General features: G+C 55.9%; 1 protein-coding gene across 9 annotated transcripts in view; it reads left to right on the forward strand.

Annotated features, from left to right (window-relative positions):
- IQSEC1 (IQ motif and Sec7 domain ArfGEF 1) overlaps window positions 1-26,715 on the forward strand; it is a 689,800-nt gene that overhangs the window by 496,805 nt on the left and 166,280 nt on the right. The window contains exon 1 of one of the 9 annotated variants that reach the window (XM_045053199.1): window positions 9,573-9,994. The exons of the other annotated variants lie outside the window; for them this stretch is intronic. Coding sequence (XP_044909134.1) covers window positions 9,972-9,994 — 23 coding nt within the window. The 5' untranslated portion in view covers window positions 9,573-9,971. Of the gene's footprint in view, window positions 1-9,572; window positions 9,995-26,715 lie in introns of those variants that run through there. 9 annotated transcript variants of the gene reach the window in all.

Raw genomic sequence — 26,715 nt, forward strand, 5'->3', positions numbered from 1 at the left:
GTGCTGTGGCAGGCACATCCCCTGTAACCCTTCTTGTGTCTGTCCCCAGTGGGGGTCTGCTTTTCCCATTTTCCTGGGTAGGAACTGAGGCACAGAGACGGGCAGTCGCTTGCCCAAGGTCACACAGCCGGTAAGTGGTTGGTGGAGACCTGAACTGAGGAACTGAGGCCTGAGAACAGAGTCTGTGTCTGCTGTGTCCCCAGCCTGCCCCAGCCCAGTCTGCCCTGGGAACAGCCCTCATCAGACCAGACAGACTGTGTCTCTCTGGGCGGGGTGAATCCGGACCCCAGCCCTCCCACAAGGGCCCCACTGGCAGCCCAGCTCACTGGCCAGATCAGCCCCAGCCAGCCCAGAGAAGAATCACCTTCCAAATCCCCTCTACGGTAAGGACAAGCGGGTGACAGACAGGAAAACTCAGGCCCAGAGCCACCTGGAGACATGGGGAGAGGAGACCGCAGGGCCCGGGCTCCCCAGGGTCAGCCTCCCGCCTGGGCTCCGGGTCTGGGGCCCGACCAGAAAGAACTAGGACAGCCGCTCCCCCCTTCTGGGGCCCAGCGGAGCCTCACTCTAGGCCCAGACTCTCCACAACGACCTTCAGCCCAGGAACGAGTTTCGTAGGGAGACTCCAGACGTGGGCCTCAGGGCTTCATGTCCAGCCTCAGTCCCCATCGGTAACACAGGGTCTGGCTCCCAGGCTTCCAGGGTACCGAAGTGGTGGCGCTTTTGTGCACCACGGACGCTTGGTTCAGCAGGACCCACTCAGGCTGCGGCCAGCGCCCAGCCAGTTACACATTGTGCCCAAAGGGTCGCCTTCACAGCATCCTGATTTTGTGACCTCTGAGGATGCTGGTCATCTTTGTGCAACACCTGTCTGGCGCACCCCCTCTTCCTGGCGCGCTGCCTACATCCACCCGTCTGGTACCCACGTAGGCCTGTGCGAGGGGCTGGGATGAACCTTTGGAGGGAAAACCAGACTGGAAGGAGCTAGAAGGCGCCCAGCGCCGAGGCAGGGCAGGGAGCTGGATTCAAACGTACATGTGACTCCGAACCTATGTGCTGGCCCCTGCAGAAAACGGTATTTTCCCTTATTATATTTAAGCACGTTGTAGAAATTGTGAAAAACAAAACGAAAAGGGAAATAAAGTTGGCCCGTACTTCCAACACTCAGACGTGGCAACTGTTAATGGTGGCATGTTGGCATGTGTCCTTCCAGTCATTTTTCTTTTTCTTTAAAAAAATTTTTTTAACGTTTACTTTTGAGAGACACAGACAGAGCGTGAACAGTAGAGGGGCAGAGAGAGGGAGACAGAATCCGAGGCGAGCTCCAGGCTCCCAGCTGTCAGCGCAGAGCCTGATGTGGGGCTTGAACCCACAAACTGTGAGGGATCATGACCTGAGCCGAAGTCAGATGCTTAATGGACTGAGCCACCCAGGTGCCCCTGGGCATTTTTCTAGCTGTGTGTTACGCTCACATTACAGGGTTCATACTCCATATATACTTTGAGAACCTACTTTTTTTTTTTAATTTCTTTTTTTAGCATTTATTTATTTTTTGAGAGACAGAGAGAGACAGAACATGAGCAGGAGACGGGCAGAGAAACAGGGAGACACAGAATCCGAAGCAGGCTCCAGGCTCTGAGCGGTCAGCACAGAGCCCCACACGGGGCTGGAACTCACGAACCGCGAGATCATGACCTGAGCCGAAGTCAGCGCTTAACTGACTGAGCCCCCCAGGTGCCCCGAGAACCTACTTTTTGCTTAACTAACAGATGTTAACATCATTGCTTGTAAACATGTCCTTTAAAGGCTGCCTGCTAGCACGTGCAAAGCCATGCATTTTTAGGCAGCTCCCAATGTTGGACATTTACCTTAATATTTGTTTGGAGTTTTGGTTTGCTCATTGTTCTTATAAATAATGCTGCGATGAACATCTTTGAACATGAAGCTTGGTGCTCATTTGGGATTCCTTTTTGCTAAGAAATGCCGTTCTTATGTTATCTCAGGTCCTTGGGGAGGCAGGAGCAGGTCCTAACTCACTGTGGCAGGACAGGGCAGATGGCAGATCCCCAGGAAGGACCTGCAGGGGAGGGGCTGCGGAACGTAGCTTGCAGCTGTGGGCAGGGAGCTCGCCAGGCCTCTTCCCACTGCTCCAGCGGCTCCTTCTCCCTCTCCTTTGCTGGCCTTTGCTTCTGCCCATAAACATCCACATGCCCAGGGCTCTGCCCGGCCTTCCCTCTTCAACCCACTCTCTCCCCACCTCTCCCTCCTGGAGCCGGGCCTCCAGCCAGATTCTTATAGCCTCCTGGCTGCTTCTCCTGAGCATGCCCGAGGCTCCGTACCCCAGCACATCCAAAAGGGGCCGGGTCGTCTCTCCTTACACCCTGTACCTCTTCTTGGGTCCCCAGGTAGGTAAATGGCACTACCATCCATCCAGTGCCCAAGCTAGGAACCTGGGTGTTGACTTTGACCCTGCGTCGCCGTCATACCTCACCCACATACGTCTCCCCGACACGTTTCTTCTCTCCCATCCCACCCCTTGCTGTATACAGGGCAGAGAGAAGTACCGACTGTCCACCACAGGCCTCCAGACCTGCCGTTCCCTTTCTCCAGAGGCACTGTCCCCCTGCCTCTAACCTCTCCCCCTTGAACCCATACCCCGCGAAGGGATTTATTTAGTTTCACGTCCCTCCTCAGCATCCTTCCGAGGAAGCCCAAGCCCTTCAGTAAGTTGACTTTCGCTGTTGTGCTTCTCACCTCCACGCCTTTACACGTGCTGTTCCATATGGATGTAATGCCTCTCCATGCACTGTCTGCCTGACAAGCTTCTAGTCATCCTTTTAGACTCAGCTTCAACATCCTGGAAATGGAAACTTCCGTTTTTCCTTCCTATATCCCTTTTCTCAAAGAACTTGCCCCTCCTTCCCTCATATCATAGAGTTTTCTGTGTACCTTTCTATTGAAACAATCACTCAATATTAAAATATTCATTCAGAATTATAACTATTAGAAGGTACATGCATTAGGACTTTTGGTTGCAAGTGACAGAGTGCCCACTTCAAACTGGCCTAAATGAAATGAGATTCTCACGTATCCCCAAAGCTTCAGGCATGGCTAGATCCAGAAGTTCCAGTCCTGACCCTGGACCTGTCCCTCTTCTGCTCTGAGTCTAGCTTCCCCCTGCATTGGCTTCCTCCTCACGGGGCCCGATGGAAAGTGCTGGCTCATACCTTTCAGATTTAAGTTTGAATTCAAGTTCAGAGCTTCTCTCGCGCAACAGTGTCAGTGAAGTCTGGGCCTGCCTCTCCTGGGCCCAGCTTGAGTGCCATGCCTGTTCTTGGGAGCAGAGTCAGGCCCACCTGAGCCCCAGACACTGAGAGGGATGCAGGGGTGATTGCCAGGAGGGGAGGCAGCTGGGCAGGGAGAGGTGTTGGCTGTCAAGGCCTCAAGACGTGGAACACGTCCCTTCCTCCGGGCAGGACACATGGCTTTTTATCTCACCTTGTACCCCCACTGCCTAGACTGGGCCAGGCCCAAAGCAAGAAGTAGTTGGCATTCTATGGATGAAGATACAAGCGAATAGAGAATTAATGCTGCTCTGTGGTCAGGAAATGCTCATGGCCCTGTGAGCTGGGGGCTGGGCACACTTGCTGGTCCCCAGCCACACACACAGCCCAGCATGACTTCGCAGATTCCCATGAAGACCCAGGAGGAGACCACCCAGCAGACCAGCCTGTGGCAATGACATAAGGCGGCCATAGAGGACTGCTGTCCCCTTCATATGGGCCTGAGGCCTTTCCGCTCTGTTTCCGAGGAGCGGTGCCAGTCACCAAAAATAGACACAGATAGACACACACACACACACACACACAGGCGGATACACACACACACAGGCACACAGAACCCCGCAGCTGAGGGAAGCAAGACGGATTCCTGGAGAGGAAAGTGACCCGCCACCCCCACAGTGACCACGGATAGCCCTGTGACCTTCCCCAACACTGCCACACGTATCCCTGGTCTTTTCTGACCCAGCTTACGAGCAGGGCCATCCCCGCTGCCCGCCCCGACGTCTGCCCTGTGCCCACCCTGCCTGGTGTCCCCAGCATCAGCATGGGGTTTTCCAGCCAGGGACACTCAGACCCCTGAGGCCAAGGGAGGGCTTCAGGCGAGCAATTTTTCTTTCATAACCCCATTTATCTGAATATTTATTTGTGGTGTAACTAGCCTATCAAGCACACGATTTACCACAGTGACAGGAAGTTTCGCTTTTAAATAAAAACTATTTTTAGATTTAAGAAAACTATTAGTCAAATTCGTCAGGAGGGTGAGAAACGGGAGGTGCTGTGAGGTTGGTTTGGGGTACACCATAGGCTCTCATTTCAGCTGGGGTGGTGGGGAGGTGTTACCCCCATCTTCTAGCTCCAGTTCCCTGCGAATTTCAGTTCTGTGAACTTTCCAGCAGCCCGGCCAGCTCGAGAACAATAACCAGCCTGGCTGACACTTCTGGGGCAAGGAGGCAGTACCAGGCGCTGGTCTAAGGGCTTTGCCCGCGGTAACTCGTTTAGACCTTGCCTGGAGGCAGAAGGAGATACCCTGTGAGCCTCAGTGCATACATGCGGAGGCTGACGTTGGGTCACCCGCCCAGAGTCACATGGCTGGTGGCAGAGGTGGCTCCCGGCCTGGACTACCAGGCTACGTTGCCTGCTGAGCAGGTGCAGGTTCTGGGGTGGGGGAGAGTGGAGAGGCGGTATGTTAGGAGAGGGAGGGAGCCTACATCCCAAGGCACACTCAGACCCATCAGCTCTGGCTTAGTGTCTGTGGCTGGTTCATCCTACACGGGCCTCAGGACGCCTGCACTTGACCAGTGGTGCCTCTCGTTCACAGCCACGCCCGCCCTCCATCACGCTGAGGGGCTCTCCAAGGCTCACAAGGGGAGGCTCAGAAAGGCAGGGGCTGTTCCCAGCACCCTCTGCTCCTGCTAGTTCTCGCCCTCCAAGTGAGCGGGACACAGAGGCTCAGCCCCTGCAGAAGCGGACACACAGAGCAGCACCCCTCTCCCGCACCCCCTTTCCTGCACCAGCACGGCCCAGATGTAGCAGGAGCTTCTGCAGGCAGCGTCCTCCTGGCCACAGCCCCCTCGCTTCTCACGGGCCTCAGCCAGCTCCGGAGACCAGGGCCGTCCTTGGCAAGCCTGGCACAGCAGTGGGAGGGCAGAGACTGATGCCAGCCCTGTGGGCTTCCAAATCTCCATCGGTCGGGGCTCCAAATGGCCCTGAGAAGCAGCAGCCATTGCATTCCAGCGGCATGTCAGGGACCCCCTCCTACAGCCGTCCAGGGACCAGGGTCTTGTCTTCTCCCCAAGTACAGGGGACAAGGCACCTTGGTATTTTGGTGCAGTGCAGAGAGGGTGTCTGCCAAGCTTCCAGGAGTCCACACGCGTTTCCAGAGATATTTGCAGTAGCTGCCTCCTCCCTTCCTCCGCTGCCTGCACGTGAGGAGCAGGGGTGGGGCGGGGGGGGGAGGGTGGGGGGAGGCGGTCTTAGAACCAAATGAGGCCTGTGCACGAGCCTGCCAGGCCCCTCTCAGCAACAAGAGCCCAGCCCACGGCTGTGATCAGAAAAGCCTAGGATTTGGCCACTCAGCAAAGAAGAGTCTGGTTTAGAGATTCCATCAGTCGGTGCCCGAGTGGAATGTTGACTGGGGAAAGAGGATCGCAGAAAGCGACGTGCAGTGTGATTCTGTTTGTGGGAAGTTTAAAAACATGTGCAAGCATCCCTGCCCTTTGTGGGCACCTGTCTGAGTAGGAACGCTGTATAGGAATGATTCACTCTGCAGTGAACTCACTGTGTAAATGTGAGGAGGGAAGGGCTGGGGAGGAGGCGGAAGAGAGGCAGCGACGCGGCTTCCATCAGCTTCGTGATGGTCTGATTCTTGAAGGAGGCCCTGCGGACAACAGAGTTTACTGTGTGTGGGGGGGAGGGGCAGAGAGAGAGGGAGACACAGAATCCAAAGCAGGCTCCAGGCTCTGAGCCGTCAGCACAGAGCCCGAAGGGGGCTCGAACTCATGAACCGTGAGATCATGACCTGAGCTGAAGTCAGACGCTTAACCGACTGAGCCACCCAGGTGCCCCACTGTATCTCTCTTTATGACTTTTGGTGTATTTAAAGTTTTAAAACTTTCATAACTTAATATGATGCCATTTTTTAAGGTCCGTCCATGTAATTCTTCATATTTTCTATAGGCATATAAATGTAGCTAGCTAGAGACTTCGCTAAAGTTCTGGAAGCATGTGCTCCAAACAGAGGACAGCAGTTACCTCTATGGAGGTGGGCAAAGGGAGTGAGATGTAGGGGTGCGGTCAAGGGGACTTCACTGTGTTGAAAGAGAAGAGATTTTCAGATTATTTGTGCAATTAAGGTTTTGTTTCTTTCCAATGTGAAGCTTACGCTAAACGGGAAAAAAAAATCCAGGATTTGAAGGATTTGTGATTCTGAGCTTTGAGGAGTCAGAATGTTGACAGTTCTGTGTTCCCACGGCTAGAACGATTGGTGGCTTGAGGACAGGACTGGAGCTCCATACTGCCCCCGTGGAAGAGGTTCAATCCCTGGGACTCCCGGGCTGCCAGCCTGAAAGGTGCTGTGGCCTGGGGATCTGCGGACTGTGTGTTCCAGCCCTTTCTGTCCTGCCTCTTTCCAAATGCCGTTGTGCCTCCTTTCGTGCTGGGGACAGATGGGGGCACATGGGCAGCAAGGTGCGGGAGCCAGACATTCCCTGCGTGAATCTGCCTGTCAGCCTGCAGGTTGGAATTTTCCAGTCCAGGAGGGGAGTCCTGGGTGTGGAAGATTTCCCCACCTGCTCTTTGTCAGCCACTTTCTCATTCTAGTCTGGGTTGCTTGCAGGGGGCCACAGACAGGTACAAGGTGTGGGTGTGTGTTGGGGGGGGGGGGGGTTGTGTGTGCAGGCATTTCCAGAGGGGCCTTGAGAGTGAGTGGCGGCTGCAGCTGTCCCAACGCCAATTCCCTGCCGGGCCTTGGATCCACGAGTTTTGGGGACTCTCTGGTGCCCGACCCTGTGGTGGACGCCCACCATCAGAAATCAAAAACAGCCTGGGTGTCCTGTAAACACAGCCCAGGTGCCTATGCTCTTGGCATTTGCTTCCGAATGCCGTGTCTCTGCCATGTGCCCTATTTTGAAATAACAGCGTAACATACAAGAAACAGACATGCAAGTTTGTTTACAAGGAGAAAGTGCCAAAAAGCAGTTAATATGCAGAGGGGCGTCCTGGCCCCCGGGGAGGCTCCCTGGGGCACTGGGGCAGGAGAGGAAACCCAGGAAAGGGATGCTGGTGCCAGCGCTGCAATCAGGGCCTGCCTGGGCTCTGAGCCTCAGTTTCCTGTTCTGGAAGATGGGGGTGGTAAAATAATCCCCGTGTGGAGGAGGCCGTGCGGGGAGTTGCTAGGGCCCAGGCTTGGGAGTCACAGAGAGGTGGCTTCGAGTCTGCTCTGCTGCTGTGTAGAGGTGAGACCTCTCTGCGTAGGAGTGGAAATCAACCTACTTTGTACAGTGCCTCTACGAATTCACTGAACATCAGATCAGATCTGAAGCAAAATGATCCTCCTGAAGCCCTCGTGGTTGTAGCTGCTGCTATGTTTGCATTGTTAGTAAAGTCTTGTCCGAAAATAAAAAACAAAAGAACTTGTCCAACTCCAGGAGAGACAGGGGAGGGGGGAGGGGGAGGGGGGGATCTGTAACATGTTAAGCCCACAGAAATACCAATTATGTCCATGAGTGCATTATTCTCAGGGAAGGAAGCCCCCTGTGTAGGAAGCTTGGTCATTCAAAGATTTGTTATAGGAGGGTGAATCAGGAAGCATCGTGCTGTTCTGATGCCATTTACCAGTCACTCAGATGCTCCGCTCTTCCCTGGCCCCATAAGGGACATGGAGCCAGAGGAACTGGGTCCCAGTCCCACTTCTGCCACCCACTGCTGTGCAACTTCAGGCACATCACTCACCCTCTCTGAGCTCCATTTTGTCCACTGTCCAAAGGAAGGAACAAAACTTAAGGATGCGGGATCCCTCCTTCCCCTAACTTCAGTGAGTCTGAGAATCCAGAGAGAATAGGAAAAAGGGAATGGCCCTCACAGCTGCCCGGGGTGGGTGGGCTTTTCACAGCCATTGTCTCATGTGATCTTCCCAAAGAGGAAGATTTGCAGGTGCTTAAGAGCCGGGACTCCAGAGCCAGACTCCCCTGGCATACCACTCACCAACTGTGTGGCTCTGGGCCAGCTGCTAAACCTCTGGCTTTAGTTTTCTCCCCGGAGAATACGACGATAATCTTATACCTCATTGACGTCGTAAAGATTATAATGGAAATAAGAATTATAGGTGTGTACGTATACGAGATAGATTTTGGATTCCTGATTTACAGACGAGCAAACAGACTCTGCTCAGTGAAGCATCAGACAAGAAGAGAGAGATCTGTGCATGAAAGAGAAAATCTGGAGGGGAGAGGGTGGATGTAGGCCTTCTCACCCTCACATCCCTGTGGCTCACCACTTGCAGCCACTCTGGCCTCCTCAGTGTTGCTCAAACACACTCCGCTCCTTCCTGCCTCAGGGCCTTGACACTAGCTTTTCCCTCTGCCTGGAATGCTCCTTCCCGGGATCTTCCATTATTCAACCCACACGTGCCCTCTTAGAGAGGCCTTCCCTGAGCACCCTGTCTGATGTAGATGGCTTCCTCCTTCCTTCCTGCTGTCCCCCTCCCTTCTACCTCTTCGGCTTTACTTTTTGTCCTCCTCCTTACCATGTAAAATTATATATGTGACTGCATGTTGATTTCCTGTTTCCCTCTTAAGAGGTGAACACCATGAGAGCATCGCCTTATTCATCACTGAGCTGCCAGTCCAGAAACAGTAAATGAGTGAGTGAGTGGTGAAGGAACGAATGGGCTCCACAGCTACAGCAGAAATTCTCCCTAGCTCCAGGACATGGCCAGCACACATCATAACAGCTATGCATCTGTGCAGCTACTGTGTGTGACAAGCCCTCCTGGACCCCTGTGATGTAGCCATTATGATCCCATTTCACGATAGCATCAATCGAGGCTCCCAGAAGGGAAGCGGCTTGTCCACAGCCTCGAGGCCCTTAGGGGTCAAAGCCAGCCTTGGAACCGGTGGGCCTGACTCCAGGGCGCCAGCCTGTTGCGCTCCATGGTTTGCACGACTCCGTGCCAAAGGCAGAAAAGCCACCCTGGAAAGCAGCGTCATCGCAGGCTCTGGACAGCGTCGTGCATTTTAGCAACGAGATTTCCAGGTTTCCAGAGCCAGCCAGGAAGGGGCCCCGGCAAGCTGCGGCACCCTCGCGCTGCGCGGGCGCTCTTCGTCGGGCGGGTGGCTTTGCTGCGAGGGCGCCGCCGGGTGGCCGCGCCTGATGCTGCAGTTGTCATGGCGACGAGCGCCTCGGCGATTGGTCCAGCGCGGCCGCACTACGTTGCTCCTTGGCGCCGAGAAGCGGTGGGGGGGGGGCGGGGGGAGGCTCGCGAGCGCCCGCCCCTCCTCCGGATGCTGCGAGAGCAAAGCGGGCGCAGATTCCCCCCAGCACCCCCCTCCTCCCCGCGCTCAGCCACCCCGGATGTGCGGGAGGGAAAAAACCCCGAGGTGGTCCCAGGTACCAGCGAGGCCGACGCCCCCGCCCAACCTGGCGACCATGGTGACTGGACGACTTGGCAGGCTCTTGGGCATGGTGTGAGCCCTGCTGTGCTCGGGGCCCCTCGGAGCCTGCTGCTGTCACCCCCCACCCCCTGCTCCCGCCCCAGCGGAGGAGCCCGCCGCCCCCGGGGAATGTGACTCGCCCCTCTATTTAATTTCATTCCCTTCCACTTCTCGGCTGAGCATCCTGCTCCTCCTCTAACCACGCGGAACCTTCCCAGCTGGAGAGAGAGAGGGAAGGGGAAAATTGCCCCCAGACAGGATGGCTTGCAGAAGACGCTACTTGTGAGTATATGTGGCAGGTTTATACCTGAAACTCGGGCCGGAGGCCAGAAGGGCCCCAGCTGAGCTTGGAGCCGGAGTGGGGGCTTGGGGGGGGGGGGGTTGCTGTGCAGGTGTCTTGCAGAGGGAGCTGACCTCCGGGCAGAGGTTGTCAGCGTTTGTGCCCTGCAGTGGAGGTATTTGTTGGTGGTGACGATGAGGAAAAGGCTGTTAGTCAGCAGGTCTCCATTGGGCTGTGAAATTCCCTATCGCTGAGGGCAAGTAATCCCCCCAAATCCATATCCAGGGTTTTCAAAGCCACCACTGCCATTTCGGCTTTTGGTATAGCCCTCAGCATGACTATTTGGAAGAAGCCTCTCCTGCCCAGCTCATCCGTGACCGGCAGTTCTGCCGTGCCTGATGGAAGGCTGGCAGGCAGGTCGGGGTGGGGACAGGATGCCGTGTCCTCCACGGACAGGTGAAGGTCCGGCCTGCCATCGAGAGCAGGGGCGTTGGTGTCCTTCTGGGCCACGCAGGTGTTCTGTGGGCTAGCGGCAGACCACTTGTCTGCTGGGCCTACAGCCAGTGGCAGAAGCTGTTAAACTCTGCACGGGGTGGTGACATCACGGGTCCGGGTATTTATGGAAACCAAAGTCCGTGCCTCATTAAGCTAGGCTTCCCGGGGGGGGGGGGGGGCGGGCATCGGATTAGAACGCCAGCTTGCCTCACGGCTCTCGGGGCTCTGCACTGTGCTGTTCTGGGGCCAGGAACCTTCGGTCTCTGGCCTTGCAGGATCCTTCCTCTAGGGCTCGGAGCTGTAGGGTGGGACACAGCTCCACATCTCCACCTGCCCTAGGCAATTTGCCCCACACCTCAGCTTTCCGGGGCTGTTCAGTGACCTCAGACCTTGTAAGGTTAGAGAACAGAGTTGGAGCCTCTTGGGCTGGGCTCCATCCCCAGGACTAGAAAGGAGAAGCCTGGAGCCTCATTTAGGGGGACATCTTGGGGGCCACTCCAAGGCCTCACGACCCTATACCGAGGTCCACCGTGACGAGGACCTGTGGAGTTCCCAGTTAAGCAGCACCCCCACCCCTCCGTGGAGGGACAGCTCTCTCGCTAATGGAGCGTGAAGGAAAATAAACATACTTCTTGCCATGCGCCAGCAGGCCCCGACAGGAGCCCTGGGTGGTGGTGAAGGTGGCCTGTGTCTACGGTTTGCTGTGATGTTCATCTGCTTTTTTAGTGGAAAAGCCCACAGGTTGCGGTGCTGATGTGAGCAGGACACCCCAGTGTTCTCTCTCACTCGCTGTGACAAGGCCCTAGCTGTATTTTTGGCAACAAATAGGAAATCCTTCCCCACTGTTGCTGCATCCGCCACCGTTGCTGGGAAGAGGGCCCTCCCCGGGCAGCTGTCTTCTTCCTGCCACACCTTTGCCCGGGCCCAGGAGCTGCCCAAGCCTATCTGCTCACGGTCTTGCCAGGGACACAGTTGCCATCCAGTACTTGCCCCAATACCAGTACAGACTGGCTCGGTCCGCCAGGAGCCCTGGAACCTGCACTTTAAGCTCCTGGCAGTTTCGTGTCCTAGACGAAGCCCACCCTGCCCTGCCCGGCTTGCCTGGGAGAGGGGCTGAGCCGGTGCCGAGGGAGGGCCTGTTGGGGGGCTCTGTGCCCCCTGCCTCTCATTTGTGTGGGTCCTTTTATGCTCCTCCGGCTCTCAGGCTCCTACAGCCTGGTACCGTGACATCCAGCACCCAGGTGCTGCCACAAACCTGTGGCTACCAGAGGTGGCAAAGAGGCTGGGGAGGGGGCGACTGGAGATGAGCCATTGCCCCATTGTTTTTAGGGAAAGACTTGGGACCCAGAGCAGGCCTGCTTGACAGGGCTGCACAGCAGACACAGAGCCCTGTGTGTTTGCTCCCCGCTTCACACCGTGGCCCAGAACCAGGGCTCTCCTAGCACCTGCTGCTCGACCTTTGTTCCCAGTGCTTTTGATGCGGTAGGGGGGACGGGGGACGGGGAGCGGCGTGTCTCTAGCTGTTTAACTCTCAGGGCAGCTGGAAACCCAAGCATGGTAGCGTCTGGCCGACATACCGTTGTACCATTTAGCTTCAGGGCCCTTTCCGCCCAGTTGCCCTGTTGGTTCTCACCAACTGTTCTAGAATGGGGGTGTTGTTGATCTCATCTTACAGAAGAGGAAACTGAGGCTCGGGGAGGGTAGGAGCGTGGCCAAGGTCACGTGGCTGTTTCCTGCTGTATCTTTGACAGTGGGGTCCCTCCCCTGGTATGTCACGTGCCAGACTCGACCGACTCACTCCGGGGTCCCCGTGCGTGGCAGGAGCAGGGTGTCCCGTGGCTTAGAGGAGCTCGTCCAGGTGGCCATCCTCTGGGTCCCCTGGAGCAGGCCCTAAGAGAGTGTTATGACATTTGGGCTCTGTCCGAGGGTGGGTACCCGCCGGGGGGGGGTGCTCAGTCACTTACAGCGGTGGCAGACAGAACAAGATAAAGGACGGCAATACGACACGAGCGGGAGATTTATTAATGCAATGGGGGGAAATCGCGAGGCCTCCAGAATCAGCTCCTTAATCAAATTTGTTAACAACTGAGATCATTACCATACTGACGGCTTAATTAATGGTGTCTTAATTAAGGTGAGCCCCTTTCAGACTGTAACTACACTTAACAGGGTAACCACCGTCTTACGGGCATGTCACATCCTGCTGCTTGAACACGGAAAGCTGGGGCTACAGGGAGTTCGCACTGAGTGTGAAATTCACAGCTTCTGGGGGGTTGGGGGCTGAAGTGGGGCGCCTCCTGCTCATTCGTTCATTCACCCTGGCTGGAACTTCCGTGACCCCTCACCTGACATTCCTCTATTCCTTCTCTGCCCAGTGCTGTCTCCATCTGCCCGCTGCCGTTGGTTAATTGGTTCACCTGCTAGAACGTACCAGGGCAGAGAGGTTGACAGTGTGTTAGCTGCTGCTACCCTAGCATCTAGAAAAGCACAGGCATATAGTAACTGCTCAGTAAATCTCTGTTGAATGAATGAATTATGGATCTGCAGCGGGCACTGCCCTAAGCAGTGGGGCACATTGCTGAGTAATAGATAGTTTCTGCCTTCTGGAAGCCTGAAGGCCGGTGGGTGAGACAGACATGAACAGACACTCTCAATACACAGTGCCAAGGGCCGGGACAGGAAGATGACCCGGCGATGGGGAGGGTCACTGCGTCCTACAGCAGGCATGTAGTGTGAATGGGAATTTTCCAGGTGGTCAAGGAGGGAAGAGCACTCCAGGTACACACATGTCAGGCCACGATGGCAAGAATTTTGCAGGCAAAGCTCATTTGACCTTCACAGTGACCCTGGGAGGTGGGGCTGTTATTATCCCTGTTGTGCTGACAATGCCACTGAGTTATCAAATAACTTGTCCCAGGTGGCACCCGGTGAGGGGGTAGCACAGGGCTTGAGGCTGCACAGCCAGCCCCTAAAGCCCAGCTCCGGTGCTGTGCGTCTACTAAAGGCTTTTACTGAAAGCAGCTACGTCTGGTCCGAGCCCCAAGCATGAGGGAAAAGACAGAGACGACACTGAAAATGTGGGCAGGACCCAAGGCAGAAGTCACCTGGAGTGCCAGGAGTAGACTGTCTCTGCAGGTAGTGGCCGGGAGGGAGCCATGGAGGGTCCTGATCAGGGGTGGTGGCCATGGTTACATGGCTGGACTGTGGGGGAAGTTGGAGGGGAGGCCAGACAGGGCTCTCATTTGTCCTTTTCCCATGCCCGTAGTAGGGCACGTGTGTCCCCAGAGACTAGTGACATCCTAGGGCCTCAGACCTCCACACCCCATTTGGACAGCCGGGAAAACTGCCGGTGAGGCAGAGGCTGGCTAAGCAGGGGTGAAGCTTGCTCCCTGCAGGTCTGCTAATGGCAGGGGCTGGGAGCCAGGATGCTCCTGAGAATGCCCCTGGATCATGGTCTAACCCCGGTTCTGTTGTGGTCAACAGGGGCCCAGGAGGCATTGTTGTTGGGTGCCGACTGAGCACCCACCGGGCTTATCTGGGGCCGCCACTTTCCCTTGCGTGTCTCACCCCACCTGCGCTCTGGCTCCTGTTGTCTCTGTCTCACCTCACCCCTGCCCCTAGGTCTCTGAGGCCCTCCCAGGGTCTTCTAGAACAAGAGAAGGACATTCCACTCCAGCTCTGGCCCTGCCTGGCTCTGTGATCCTGGGCAGGCCTCTCGCCCTCTCTGGGCCTGTGTTGTCACCCGGAAGCAGAGCGGCAGGGTCAGCTCTTGCCGGGTACCGGACCGCACGGGTGGCTGGGAGGAGAGGGACCGGTGGCTCCAAGAAGGGGGAGCTGCATTCAGACATCCTGAATCTTTCGCACACACCCGAGTCTGCCTGTCATACGTGGTCACCGTGAGGTCATCGTCCACGCGCCACTTCATTCATCCAACCCGGTCTGTGTGCCAGCCCTGGTGGGGTGCTCGCAGCAAACAGCTGCAGTCCGGAGGGGTGGTGAACAAGGCCACAGGGGCCCAAGCCCTGGAGAGACGGAGGGAAAAAAAGAGGGCGGGCACCGCGGAGCAGTGGGGTGGCCCTGCTCGCACACTCCCCGTCTCTGGCTCCAGGGCGTCTACCGCCTCCCGCTTCTCCTGTCCTGCACTGACCCCGCTGCACCCCACTCCTGCCCAGGCTCTTGGGAGACAGAGTTCACGCCTCCACATTTTGGCCCCTGCTGGCTCCTCTTCCAGGGATACCCTTTCCGCCCCTCACCTCAGGCCCCAACATCCAGCTCGTGCCTCTTTCTGGACTCCCCAGGCAAATGGGTCCCCTCGCTGGGTTCCTGGATCCCCGGGCCTCCCCTGGGCCACACTACAGGGCCCTCTGTTGTCACCGACTACCCGCTTCCCTGTCTCCCCCACCAGACTCGGGGCGTCCCTTGCAGGCAGGGCCCCACTTTGTTTCTCGGCAGCCCTGCAGGCCCTGGCCTGGCAAGGCACCGACAACCTTCTTCTTAAAGTTGTGGTAAAATACACACGTAGCATAAAATTTACCATTTTAACCATTTGTAAGGGTGCAGCTCAGTGGCATGAGATACAGTCACAGTGCTGGGGAACCAGGGGGCTCAGTTGGCTGAGCACCGTCCTCTTGATTTCGGCTTGGGTCATGATCCCGGGGTCATGGGGTCAGGCCCTCAGTGCTTGGGATTCACTCTCTCCCTCTGCCCCTCCCCCCAAATTAAAAAAATATATATTAAAAATATATATATATATATACTCACACTGTTGTGCAGCCGTCCCCACCATCCATCTCCAGAACCTTTTCATCTTCCCAAACTGAAACTCTGTCCCCATTAAACACTAACTCCCTGTTCCGCTCCCCCAGCTTCCGCCACCACTTACGTTTTGTCTGCTCTAGAGACCTCATATAAATGGGATCATAGGTAGGGTATTTGTCCTTTCGTGACTGGCTGATTTCACTCAGCATTACGTCCTCAAGGTTCATCCATGTTGTAGCGTCTCTCACAATGTCCTTCCTTTCTAGGGGTGAATAATATTCCATTGTGTGAATAGACCGCATCTTCTTTGTTAGTTCACCCATCAGTGGACACTTGATGCATCCACGTTTAGCTGTTGTGAATAACACTGCCATGAGCATGTGTGTACCAACATCTCTTCCAGACCCTGATTTTGATCCTTTTGGTTACATACCCAGAAGTGGAAATGCTGCATCATCTGGTAATTCTGTATTTAGTTTTTAAAAATTGTTTAGTTATTTATTTTGAGAGCCGGGGGGGGGGGGGAGGCAGAGAGACAATCCCAAGCAGGCTCTCCACTCAGCGTGGAGCCCGACGCGGGGCTCGATCCCACGAACTGCCAGATCATGACCTGAGCCCATATCATGACCTGAACTTAACCGACTGAGCCACCCGGGCGCCCCTATATTTGATTAATAAAAAAATTTTTTAGTGTTTACTTTTGAGAGAGAGACAGACAGACACAGCGTGTGAATGAGGGAGGGGCAGAGAGAGAGAGGGAGACACAGAATCCGAAGCAGGCTCCAGGCTCTGAGCTGTCAGCACAGAGCCCGACGCGGGGCTCGATCCCACGAACTGCGAGATCGTGACCTGAGCCAAAGTCGGACGCCCAACCGACTGAGCCCCCCAGGCGCCTGTACATTTAATTGTTTGAGGAACCAGTGTATTGTATTCCACAGCAGCTGCACCATTTTACGTTCCTTACAGCAATGCACACGTGTTTCAATTTCTCCGCATCCTCAACACTACTTGCTATTTTGTGTTTGGGGCTTTTCGTAACAGCCATCCTCATGGTGTGATGTGGTCTCTCGTTGTGGTTCTGATCTACCCTTTCTTTGATAAAGGCTGAGCGATGCAGGCCTTGCACTTTCCGTTGGACCGCTTATCTCCGGGGACCCCTGGCGTTGACTCAGGAGGGGTGGGACTGGCTGGGCACCCGGCAGTGCCTCCACTGCCTTCACTGGGGTCTCTGTCCCGGGACAGAGGGGAGATTCGGGGGGCTCTGGGCCCTCCATCCAGAACCCAGTCCTTAGGACATAAGCATTCCAGGGGGATGGGCTCTCTGGGGGTGCCTGGCACACAGTAGGTGCTCAAACAATTTTTAATCACACAAGTAGTACCTGCTTCGATCTGGTTTTTTTGGTGATTATTTATTCATATAATTGAGAGATAATTCATCCACATGGAACAAAACTGTCTGTACACAAGAGCACCTGGGTGACCCAGTTGGTTGATCCTCTGACCTTGGCTCAGATCATGATCTCACAGTTTGTGAGTTCGAGCCCCGCGTCGGGCTCTGTGCTGACAGCTCAGAGCCTGGAGCCTGCTTCGGATTCTGTGTCTCCCTCTCTCTCTCTGCCCCTCCCCGGCTTGCACTCAACAGAGTCTCTCTCTCTCTCTCTCTCTCTCTCTCTCTCTCTCTCTCAGAAATAAATAAACATTTTTTTAAATGTCTGTACACAGTACAAAATCAATTCCTCCCTCCTTGTCCCTCTATTTAGAGGGATACTGCTGTGTCTGCTTCCTTCAGGTCCTTCAGGGAAGTTCTGTGTATTTGCATATGTGCTTTATTATTGAGATGCCCCAGCTGCCAAACCAGTTGCATAAAGCAGTTTCATTTCCAATCACTGCTTTGAAGTTCTGGATTTGAGCCAATTAAAAGCTCAGTTTGGGGGACATGGTGACCAACAGGCCCTTAAAGGAAGCAGCAGTCTCCTGATGGGAAGCCCTGACCCACCAGGCCTCAGGGGAGCCAGTTCATCATAGCTTCACCATTGTCACTTTGGCTGACTCTGTCCAGATCAGCCCTATTGGGCACATTTATTAGCACCTGTCCAGCACCTGTCCAGCACTGGATCCTGGGGGACCGCAGCCCCTGCCCCTGGGGAGACAGATACAGGTGGAACTGTCCGTGTGGGGACAGAGAGTAAGTTGTGGGGACTTTCAGCAGGGCCGCACTGCCTCCTTGGGGCCATTGGAGATGTTAGCAGGCATTATGGGGGCCTCAAGGAAAGGTGTCTGGCTGGCAGGGGTCAGAGGTCTAGTTCCGTGCACCGTGTGGGGCAGGCCTGCACAGCCAAGAACCTGCGAATGTCTAACCCCAGATTCACGGGATTGAAAATCCGTGTGTAATTAACCGAGCCTGGGACCTCACTCCATTCGACATCCGCGCTACAAAATGCATTTCATATGATTTTAATATACATTGAGTTTCTCAGGAACACACTGCTCTTCTCACAGTCGAGGGCAGATCAGACTTTGGTATGTTCAGAGCTTTGCCAAGTGCTGTCACCATTCAAAGGATCCCGTCACGGAGGGCAGCATCCCCTGTGGCACCGACTGGCCGGCAAGCCCCTGCATCCGTCTGGGTTGGAGCCACCGTCGCCTAGAGAGGCAGGCAGCTGACTTCCTCATTTGCCCTGTGGGACAGCCAGACCCACCGCTATCACACCTGATGCCTGTCACTTCCTTGTGGGTCACTTTGCTCCTTTTCTGTGTTGTTACAGTGAGGGCATTCTGTTGACTTTTGTTTTAAAATATGCATGTAGATAGATCCGTTTATTGTGAGCTCTGTTTCAGAACAGAGAAGGGGGTCGCAGAAGGTTTGGGTTGTAAAAGAGAGGGGTGGACGAGGGCTCCTTGTAACGGAACGGTTGCGTGTTTTGACTGGGAGGGTGGGTATGTGAACCTGCACGTGCGATGGGAGGACATGGAACCAAATGCACACGTGCACACGTGGGCACACGCACACATGCAGACGCATGCACATGAGTAGGAGTAAAACGGGAAATCTAGGATGATGGACGGTACAACGTCAGTATCCTGGTGGTGATATTGTCCTCTACACATAGGATTTCTCTCTATTACTTTCAGCAACTACCAGTGAATCTACAGGGGTCTCAAAATAACAGGCTTAACTTTTTAAAAGGGCTGAGGACCGGTGCTGGGTCTGATGGGCTACTACGAGACAGGAAGACCAGCAACCCCCTGTCTTGGTCCTTCCAGGAGAAGCCTGTGTGGTCACTGACCTCTGTCGCCCTCCCCTCCCTGACAAGTGAGACCCCTTGACCTCTCCCCAGCCAGGGGCATGGGGACCTGCTTCCTTCCCTACCCCAGAAAGACAACATAGGCCCCTTTTGCTGCCAGCCAGTGCCTGGTCAGCCCTGGCAAGAAGGTTGAGAGTCTGGAGCTCTCCCTAGAGACCCTAACCCCAAAGCACCCCACCCTCCCAAAGCCTGGGCCCGACCCCACCTAGAGGCTCCCCCAAGTGGGCCTGGACCGTCCACTCCCTCCCACTCAGCCTCCGCCCAGTGCCACCTGTGTGGGTGATAATACAGCCACCTCATTCTTCCTCTGTCCCCTCTGTCCCTCTGTGCCCATTCTCAGGGAGACACAAATCAAACCTTCGTTCAAATGCCATTTGAAAGCAAAAACGTAACCCAGCCAACTAAAACAAAAAGGTTAAGGGAATCGAGTGTTTTTGATGAGCCTGTCGTCCTGCAAATTGACTATTCAGTGAATGGGATTTTGGCAAATTGACTTGTCACGGGTTGAGGGAGAGCCAGGACAAGGCCGGTGAGGCTGGGGACGGCGGGGCTGAAGCCAGACCGAGTGTGGTGTGGGCTCAGGGCCCGATACACCTGGGATCTCGGGGGCTGGGCTCCCTGGACAGACCCCAGCTGGAGGACTCTGGCCTCCCGCTCTCGTCCACCTGACCTTCTGGGGATGAGCTGGGGACACGAGGCCCGGGCTGGAGATGCCCCGAGTCTCCCAGTCTCTGGTCACTCCTGACCTTGTTGGACACTGCTGCACTGGCCTGTCCTCAGAGGGACAAATCATCCAATTGTGACAGGGTCCCACTGGAGCAGCCTCGGAGCTTAGCGGGCAGCCCATCTGAGCGTGGCTAATTGCAAGATGTTTTATTGGCTTCGGCGCTTCCATTCCTCGTCAAGACGGTCCCGGCATCTGTTTGGAATGGTTAATAAGGGAAGTGATGCATTTTTAATCACCACAGCCCTCACTGAAAATCACAGCCTGTGTCTCGCCACGCTTGCTGGGCCCTGCGATAACACAGAGAGCCTTCCTCACATTTGCTCTCATTATCGAACAAGAGAGAAACGCCCGGCTTCACTCCGTTGTCACCCAGATGGCTGCAGGCACCTTCCAAGTCCCTCAATCCCCCATCCTGGGTCGGCTTCAGTCCCCAACAATCTCCAGGGCTGCTGGGTGATCAGGCTGCCTCAGAGGAGCTCCCTGAGACCTGTGCGGGGGGGGGGGGGGGGGGGGGGGGACAGCGGAGCTGGGAAGGGGCACCGTGTTGGCGTTCTCGAGGGCTTTTCCAATACCACCCCCTGACACAGGGCCCAGCCACCCTCCAAGAAGTTGCTCAGACGGAGCCCCGTATCTGCCACCCGGTGGCAATGGGACTTGGGACAGATGGCTTAACCTCTCTGAAGCTCAGTTTCCTTTTCTGTCAAGTGGGGCCAATAATTCCAGCTTTGCAGGGTAGCCATCAGGATTCAGTGAGGTAATAAAGCGCATGATGGATCTGTGACCTAAAATACTGTTCTCGTCCCCTGCCTTCCCTGGATTCTCACCACGCAGAGAGAAGCTTTGGGACACACTGGGGCTTAAGAAATATGGACATCTGGGAAGGGAAGGGAGCCAGGCCGGGGCTGGGGAGCGTACTTAACCCAGGAGCCCTTGGGTGGCAAAGGACAGAAACTTGAGTCAGAAGAGATTTGAATGGTTACTATCCGGGCACAGCCCAGGGGTCTGCTTCAGTGTGGCTGGTTCCAGGGGCTCTAATACTCTGCTCTCCTGTTTGTCTGCCCCTGGGGTCATGTTCCCCTGTGGGAGCTCTGGCCTCCCATCTCACTGGTCAGCCCTGGGGCTCATGGCCACTCCCGAAACCACCTCCATGGCCCAGGGAAGGCTGCATGCCAGTCACCTAGCTTCTGTCACTTGGCTGCCTCTGGAGCTGGGCGGGTGGGGTCGGCCCCACCTGACCATGTAGGGGGAGGATTCACTTGTGTGTGTTTGTGGGGGCGGGGCAGTAAACCGAGGCTACAGACAGCCCACTGAGTATATTTGGAAGCAGAGGGCAACATAGGCCAAGCTGGCGGCCTCAGCTGGGTACTGGGCATATGCACACAGCTGCCAAAACCACAGGTAGGCACAGGGATGCCCCCCTTCACCCAGGCGGCCGGCCCCTGGCCCCAGCACAGAGCCTGGACTCACTGGCCCTGAGTGCCAGGGGCTCTGCGGATGGGAGGACAGGGTTTACCCCTGGGTGTATCTACATAAATCCTCAGGACCGCCCCCCACCCCCATGCTCGATGCCCGGGACCAGCTGACCTCCCACCCCAGGCTGCCGCACCTCCATCCTTCTTAGCCAAGCTGGGACCTATAAATAAGAAATCATTTTTCTTACCACTTCATCTTTGCTCTTTTTCCCAGTAGGATGTATTTAAAGAAAAAAAAAAAAAAACACTTTTTTTAAGCTGCCTGGGGCACCGTATATTTCCAAAAAAAAAAAAAAAATTGTGTTTCAGATCAACCTCACATCCTTTTTAGCCAGCACCTCAGGGAGGGGGAAATCCTGTCTGCGCCTTGTCTCCCTGGAGGGGAGCAGCCTGGAGGAGAGGCAGAGTGAGGGCTGTGGGGCAGGCCTGCCCCGCATCTGTAAATGGGCCATTCCCGGGCCCCTGAGGCCAGAGTGAGGACTCACAGAAATGACTTCTGGCGGCACAAAGGGGTTCTCAGGGGAGAGCAATTTCTCAGCAAGGGTGAGGCCCTCAGATGGCCTGGGTTCTGCAGCCAGAATGTACAGGGCCCGAGATTTGTCCATGGTGTTTCCCAGGTTAGAGAGCACTCACTAGGAGGTACCTATGAGGCTTAGAGCCACCAGAGAGGCAGAGCAGGGTCTGGAGGCTCCAGGAGGCACGTAGGCTCAAGGGCCTTGTGGGCTGAAGGGGATTCGGGCCTGGGTAGTCCGGGTCCGGGTCCGGGTCCGGGTCCTGCGCTCAGCTGATGTGTTCCCTGGACCAATTGTGGGTTCCCCCTCCTGTTCTCGGGGCTGTTGCTTCCTCCTGGAGCCTAGGGGTGAGGATCTGCCAACCCCAGAGCTCCACGGGCAGGGTGGGTGCTGCACGGGCCAGACATGCAGGGTGTCCTCCCCTCCAGCAGCCTTCCCCAGCCGCGCTGTGCGTATGGCTTTGCCTCTGTAGACACGCGCTTAGCCTGTCATCAGGCCTCAGATAGGTATCCCTACCAGGCAGCCCCAGACAGGGACATGAGCCCTGAGAGGACAGAGCTCTCTCCCAGGGTCACCTAGCCCATCAGTGGAAAGCCAGGGTGTGGACTCTGGCTTGGGGACAGCAGGGTTGCTCACCCCCTCTCCTAGGGCCACATCTGTCTCACTGACATTGCACACATATCGGGTCATAGGATCTCGGGGCCAGGCCCTCAGGAGCCTTCCAGCCTCCCCCTACTTGCTCCCTCCAGCCACACCCCCCTCCTTTTTGTGCTCTGCAACTATCTCTGTACTGACTGAGGGACCAGAGACCCTGGGGAGCTATGCCCAGGAGGTGGCACTTGAGCCAGGCCTTAGTGACAGGCCAGAGCCTGACGCAGAACAGCTCTCGGTGTTTGTCAGGTGAGAGAAGGATGTCCCATGTTGTCTCCTTCAGCCTGAAGTTTGTTGTCTGTCTTTCTTTCACCCAGAAAGTGCTGTCCAGAGGGTGCTCCCATGCCAGGCCTGGGCTGGGTGGGCCAGGCATTATGGGAAATGCCAGAGGTGGTCCGAGGGGGAGGCCAAGGCAGCTCATGGAGCAGAGTGTCCAATGAGGGTCAGCCCGAGGCTGGGGGCGGGGGGGGGGGGGGGGGGGGGAGGGGGCGGGGAGGGAGAGGAAGGCATCAAAGGGGTCACAGACTATAGTACTTAGGGGTCTGCCTTGGGGGTCTGGGTGGGTGGCAGTGCTATCACCAAAATGGCCCCCCCCATATGGGAATTGCTGGTACAGAGAGGGGAGCTGGGGGAGGGCCTAGCTGGGTGTTCTGTAGGTTGGAGTCTGGGGAGGTCAGGGGCTGGGTCGGACTGCCACTCTCACCCTCCAGTGGGGACACTGCCTCCATCCACCCACTCGGCTGAGCCACAGACGGACTCTGCCTGCTGCTGCTGCAGCCACCAGCCCACCCCGTGGGCCAAGGACACCCAAGGCCTTCTGCCTGGGCTGTAGCCATCTGCCCAGAGAGTGCTCTGTGTCCCAAGCAGAGACCAGCCGTGTGGGGGACAGAGCATTCTGTGATGGCATCTTGCCACCCCTGAAATAGAAGCCCCCACACGCTGAGCTGCTTTCCTCTCCAGCCCCTCCGTCCCATGAACCGAGGGTGTAGGTTAGGGCTCCCCTTTTATCCAGACACCACCATCCCCCCCCCCCACTAGGGCTTTGGGGCCCTCTACAGCCCTTGAGAAGCTTGGGGCACCTGGGTGGCTCAGCCATTAAGTATCTGACTCTTGATCTCAGCTCAGGTCTTGATCTCAGGGTTGTGAGTTCAAGCCCCTAACTGGGCTCCACGCTGGGCTGGAGTGGTGGTATTGGGGGGCTCACTGGGCCTCCTTCTCCAAGCCAGGCTTCGTTCCTGCAGCAGATGCCTGGCCTGGCCCCATGCGCCACACGAGGGACCCTCACCTTGAACGTGCACAGCTGGCTCCCGCCTCAGGCCTTTCCCTTGCTTATCCATTACACGGAGCCCTGCCCTTCAGAGCCAGCGGTCACTTCTTCCTAGGGGCTTTTCTTGGCTAGTGTCTCTCCTGTCTCGTGCAGCTGCTCCTACTTTCTGTACTGGTCCAAGCGGCCTTGTCTGTGCACATATCCTTATCTACTTTTCTTGTGTGCCCTCCACACTCTCCACACGGACAGTGATGGGTCTGTCTTATTCACTCCGTATCGTCCTGTGCTCGGAATAGTGCCCCTGATCACATCCGGGAGCCTCTGTTTTCTCATCTGTGAAGTGGAGATAAGGACATCCCACATCGCAGGCTGGCTGTGAGGGTGATGTGAGTCAGTCCTAAGCTCTTAGAGAGCCTGGCCCAAAGTGGGGACTGCATGGTTACTAAGTGGGATGAATGAATCACTGTCCCCAAATGGCCTGACGCACCCCCCACACACACAGAGTGAAGAACCACTTCTTTAGACAAACACCCTCATGGTGCAGGCGGGGAAACTGAGGCCCAGAGAGGGACTAGATGCCCTCGGGGTCTCACCCAGGGCCCCTGCCTGGCCACCCTGATCTCTCTCTCCACACCTCTGCCCAGGGGGCGTTGCAAAGAGACACATCCCACCCCCATCCCACCGCCAGCAGGGAGTTTTCCAGACTCAGGCTGAGCTCCTGGGCAGAACTGCCTGGCAGGACGGAAGGGCACAGAGGCCAGCCTGGAGATAATCGTCTCACTGTGCCGCTGGGCGGTGGGGCCTCAGGCTGGCAGGCAGGGCTGTCTGGGGCCCAGAGCCAGGACAGGAAGGCAGAGGGTGGGCGGGCAGGAGCCCTCTGTGGCCTTTTCAGAGGGAGGCCCCAGGTGGGGTTTGGGGGACTGGGCGGGACAGCCCGGGCATGAGCCAGCATGGCAACGCTTCACATCCGTCTGTTTACAAGGCACCTCCAGTCTGTAAGCTCCCAGGAGCCTCATTAACGGCCTCTGAGGCGGGAAGATCAGCCCCGTTTCATAGATGAGGAAGCAGAGGCTGGGGCAGGGTCATTTTGCTTGTGAGACTAGAACTGGGAACCCCAGCCGGTGGGCAAAAAGCCTCATGCCTGAGGGATAAGGGCACCTTCTCTGTGTCTCTGCTTCCACGCCCCCAGAGAGGCACCCTGCTTACTGACTCTGGAGGCCAGTGGTGAGGGGCGAGCCCCAGACCTGGCCCTGGCTGTTAGCTACTTTCTCCCCGACAGCCGGTGGAGGGGTCAGAAGCACAGACCTGGTGCACCATTGCTCACACAACCTCTGCGGCATGTCTCACGGCTGATTCCTATGGACCTGGCGTCGAGTAAGGGCATTCTGCGTGGGGCACAGTGCCACCCAGCACCTTCTCCCTTGCGCTCATCTCTGCCCCAACAGAGAAACTTCTGCAGCCCCGAGATGGCCAAACACTCACCATCACTGCCACCAGGAGTGTGTTGGCCCAACCTCTTGGGTCAGCGTCTGTGTGTACCCAGAGACATCAAAACACTCCCACCCTGTGACCCAGAAATTCCAGGAATGGGTCCTAGAGGAACATCCCAGCCTGTGCACAGAGGCCGCATTGATGGGACGGTCCCGCAGCTTTGTTTACCGGGAGAGGAGAGATGGACCTAAGCCCAGCGCCCACCTGGGGCGATGAGGAACCCACAGGGGTTCCAGGCAGCTTCCAAAGGGGTGACGTGGAGGGATGTTTGAAGACCTAAAAACATGCTTGAGACAAGTGTGGGGTAAGGGGGTGGATGTATTTTATAGAACAGAATGTATTTCTGTGTAACCAAAAAACATATATACGCCCAGTCACAGGCACACATTTAGAGAAAGGCCCAGCCAGAAAGTACCCTCAAATAGTTACACTGGTTAGTCCCTAGAGAGCTGGGACGGCAGATGATTTTATTTCCTTGTTGTGCTCTGCTGTTATTTCTACAGTTGGTGCAGTGGGCATTTATTGCTTATTTAACGAGAGGGAGGGGGCCCTGTAACTGGGAGGGGTACGGCCTTCCCCACCCCTTTGGAGACTGACGTAAACTCCACAAATAGGTCCATTCCGGGACCTGGCTTGCCTCAAGTTCCCTCCTGGGTCATGCCCTCGCCCTAGACATGGACTTAGCCACTCACTGCTCTGTACGAGACAGTAATACCTGTAGAGGCTCCCGTGGGAGGGAGGGGTCCCCTCCTATGCCACGTGGCCTCCAGAGCCTCCTTCTCCCCTCTGTCTCTGCTCTCTGCTTTCTCCCCATTCCTTCTCAGAAACAGACAAACTTCCCCCTCTGGCCTGAGACACAGTAACTCTAAGCCACCTGTAGCAGCCTGGACCCCACCACAGAACTCTGCAGGTAGCCCTTCCAGAAAGCGCAGGCTGCCCAGAATTCTTACAGCAGCGACCGTGTTCTTTTTAAAACTGACAGAACTTCCCAAGTTCGGAAGCTCCTAGGGGATTAGCTGGTCGCACATCAAACCCATCTGGGGAGCTTTTAAAAATGAAGGTGCACTCGAACAGACATTTCACCAAAGAAGATATGCGGGTGGCAGGTAAATACACGTAACAATAATGGTCAATAACATGGGCCGTCAGTGAGATGCACCCCAAAACCACAGTGAGCTCTCGCCCCGTAGCTATTAGAGTGGCTGATGTAAAAAAAAAAAAAAAAATAGTAGCAGCATGAGACGCTGGCAGGGATGCGGAGAAACCGGACCGCTGCTGCCTCGCTGTTGGGAATGTAAGACGGTCCAGCTGCTCCGGAAGACAGTTTGGCGGTTTCCTTTCAGAGTAAATGCACGCTTCTCGTATGACCTAGCTATTGCACTCTTGGGCATTTATTCCAGAGAAATGAAGACTTATGGTCACACAACATCCTGTATCAGAATGGTCATCGTGGTTCTATTCAGAACAGCCCCCAAACTGGAAGGTGCCCAGATGCCCTTCGGGGGGCGAATGGATACTAAACTGGTGCATCTGTGCCGTGGAGGACGTATTCCGCAGCCGTCAAGAGGAAGGAAGTAATGATGAACTTCCAGGGACACTGAGTGAAAATCTACGATTTCATTTGTATAGCATTCCTGAAAAGGCAAAATGGTGGAGCCGGGGGACAGATTGGTGGCTGTCGGCGGGGAGGGACTGCGGAGGACAGGTGGGCGTGGCTATGGGGGGTAGCACCGAGAGCCTGGTGATGGAACAGTTGTGTGATTGATCACGGCGGGGAACTACCGCAAGCGACCCGGGTGTAAAATTATATGGAGACCCACATGCACGCACACGCATGTGCTCGTCTGGTGGAGTCAGAATAACCTCGGCGGATTTACCTATGTCAGTTTCCCGGTCTGGATGGTGTCTGTAGTTGCACAAGGGGTTATGGCTGGAGGAGGCTGGGGATGGGGGTTCATGGGACCTCCCAGGACGTGGTATTTTACAGCTTCCTGTGAAGCTATGGTTTTTTCAAAGGAAAGAATGAGAACAAAGCAAAGGTGCAG

The sequence above is a fragment of the Felis catus genome, chromosome A2 (assembly GCF_018350175.1).
Source record: "Felis catus isolate Fca126 chromosome A2, F.catus_Fca126_mat1.0, whole genome shotgun sequence".
Lineage (NCBI taxonomy): Eukaryota > Metazoa > Chordata > Mammalia > Carnivora > Felidae > Felis > Felis catus.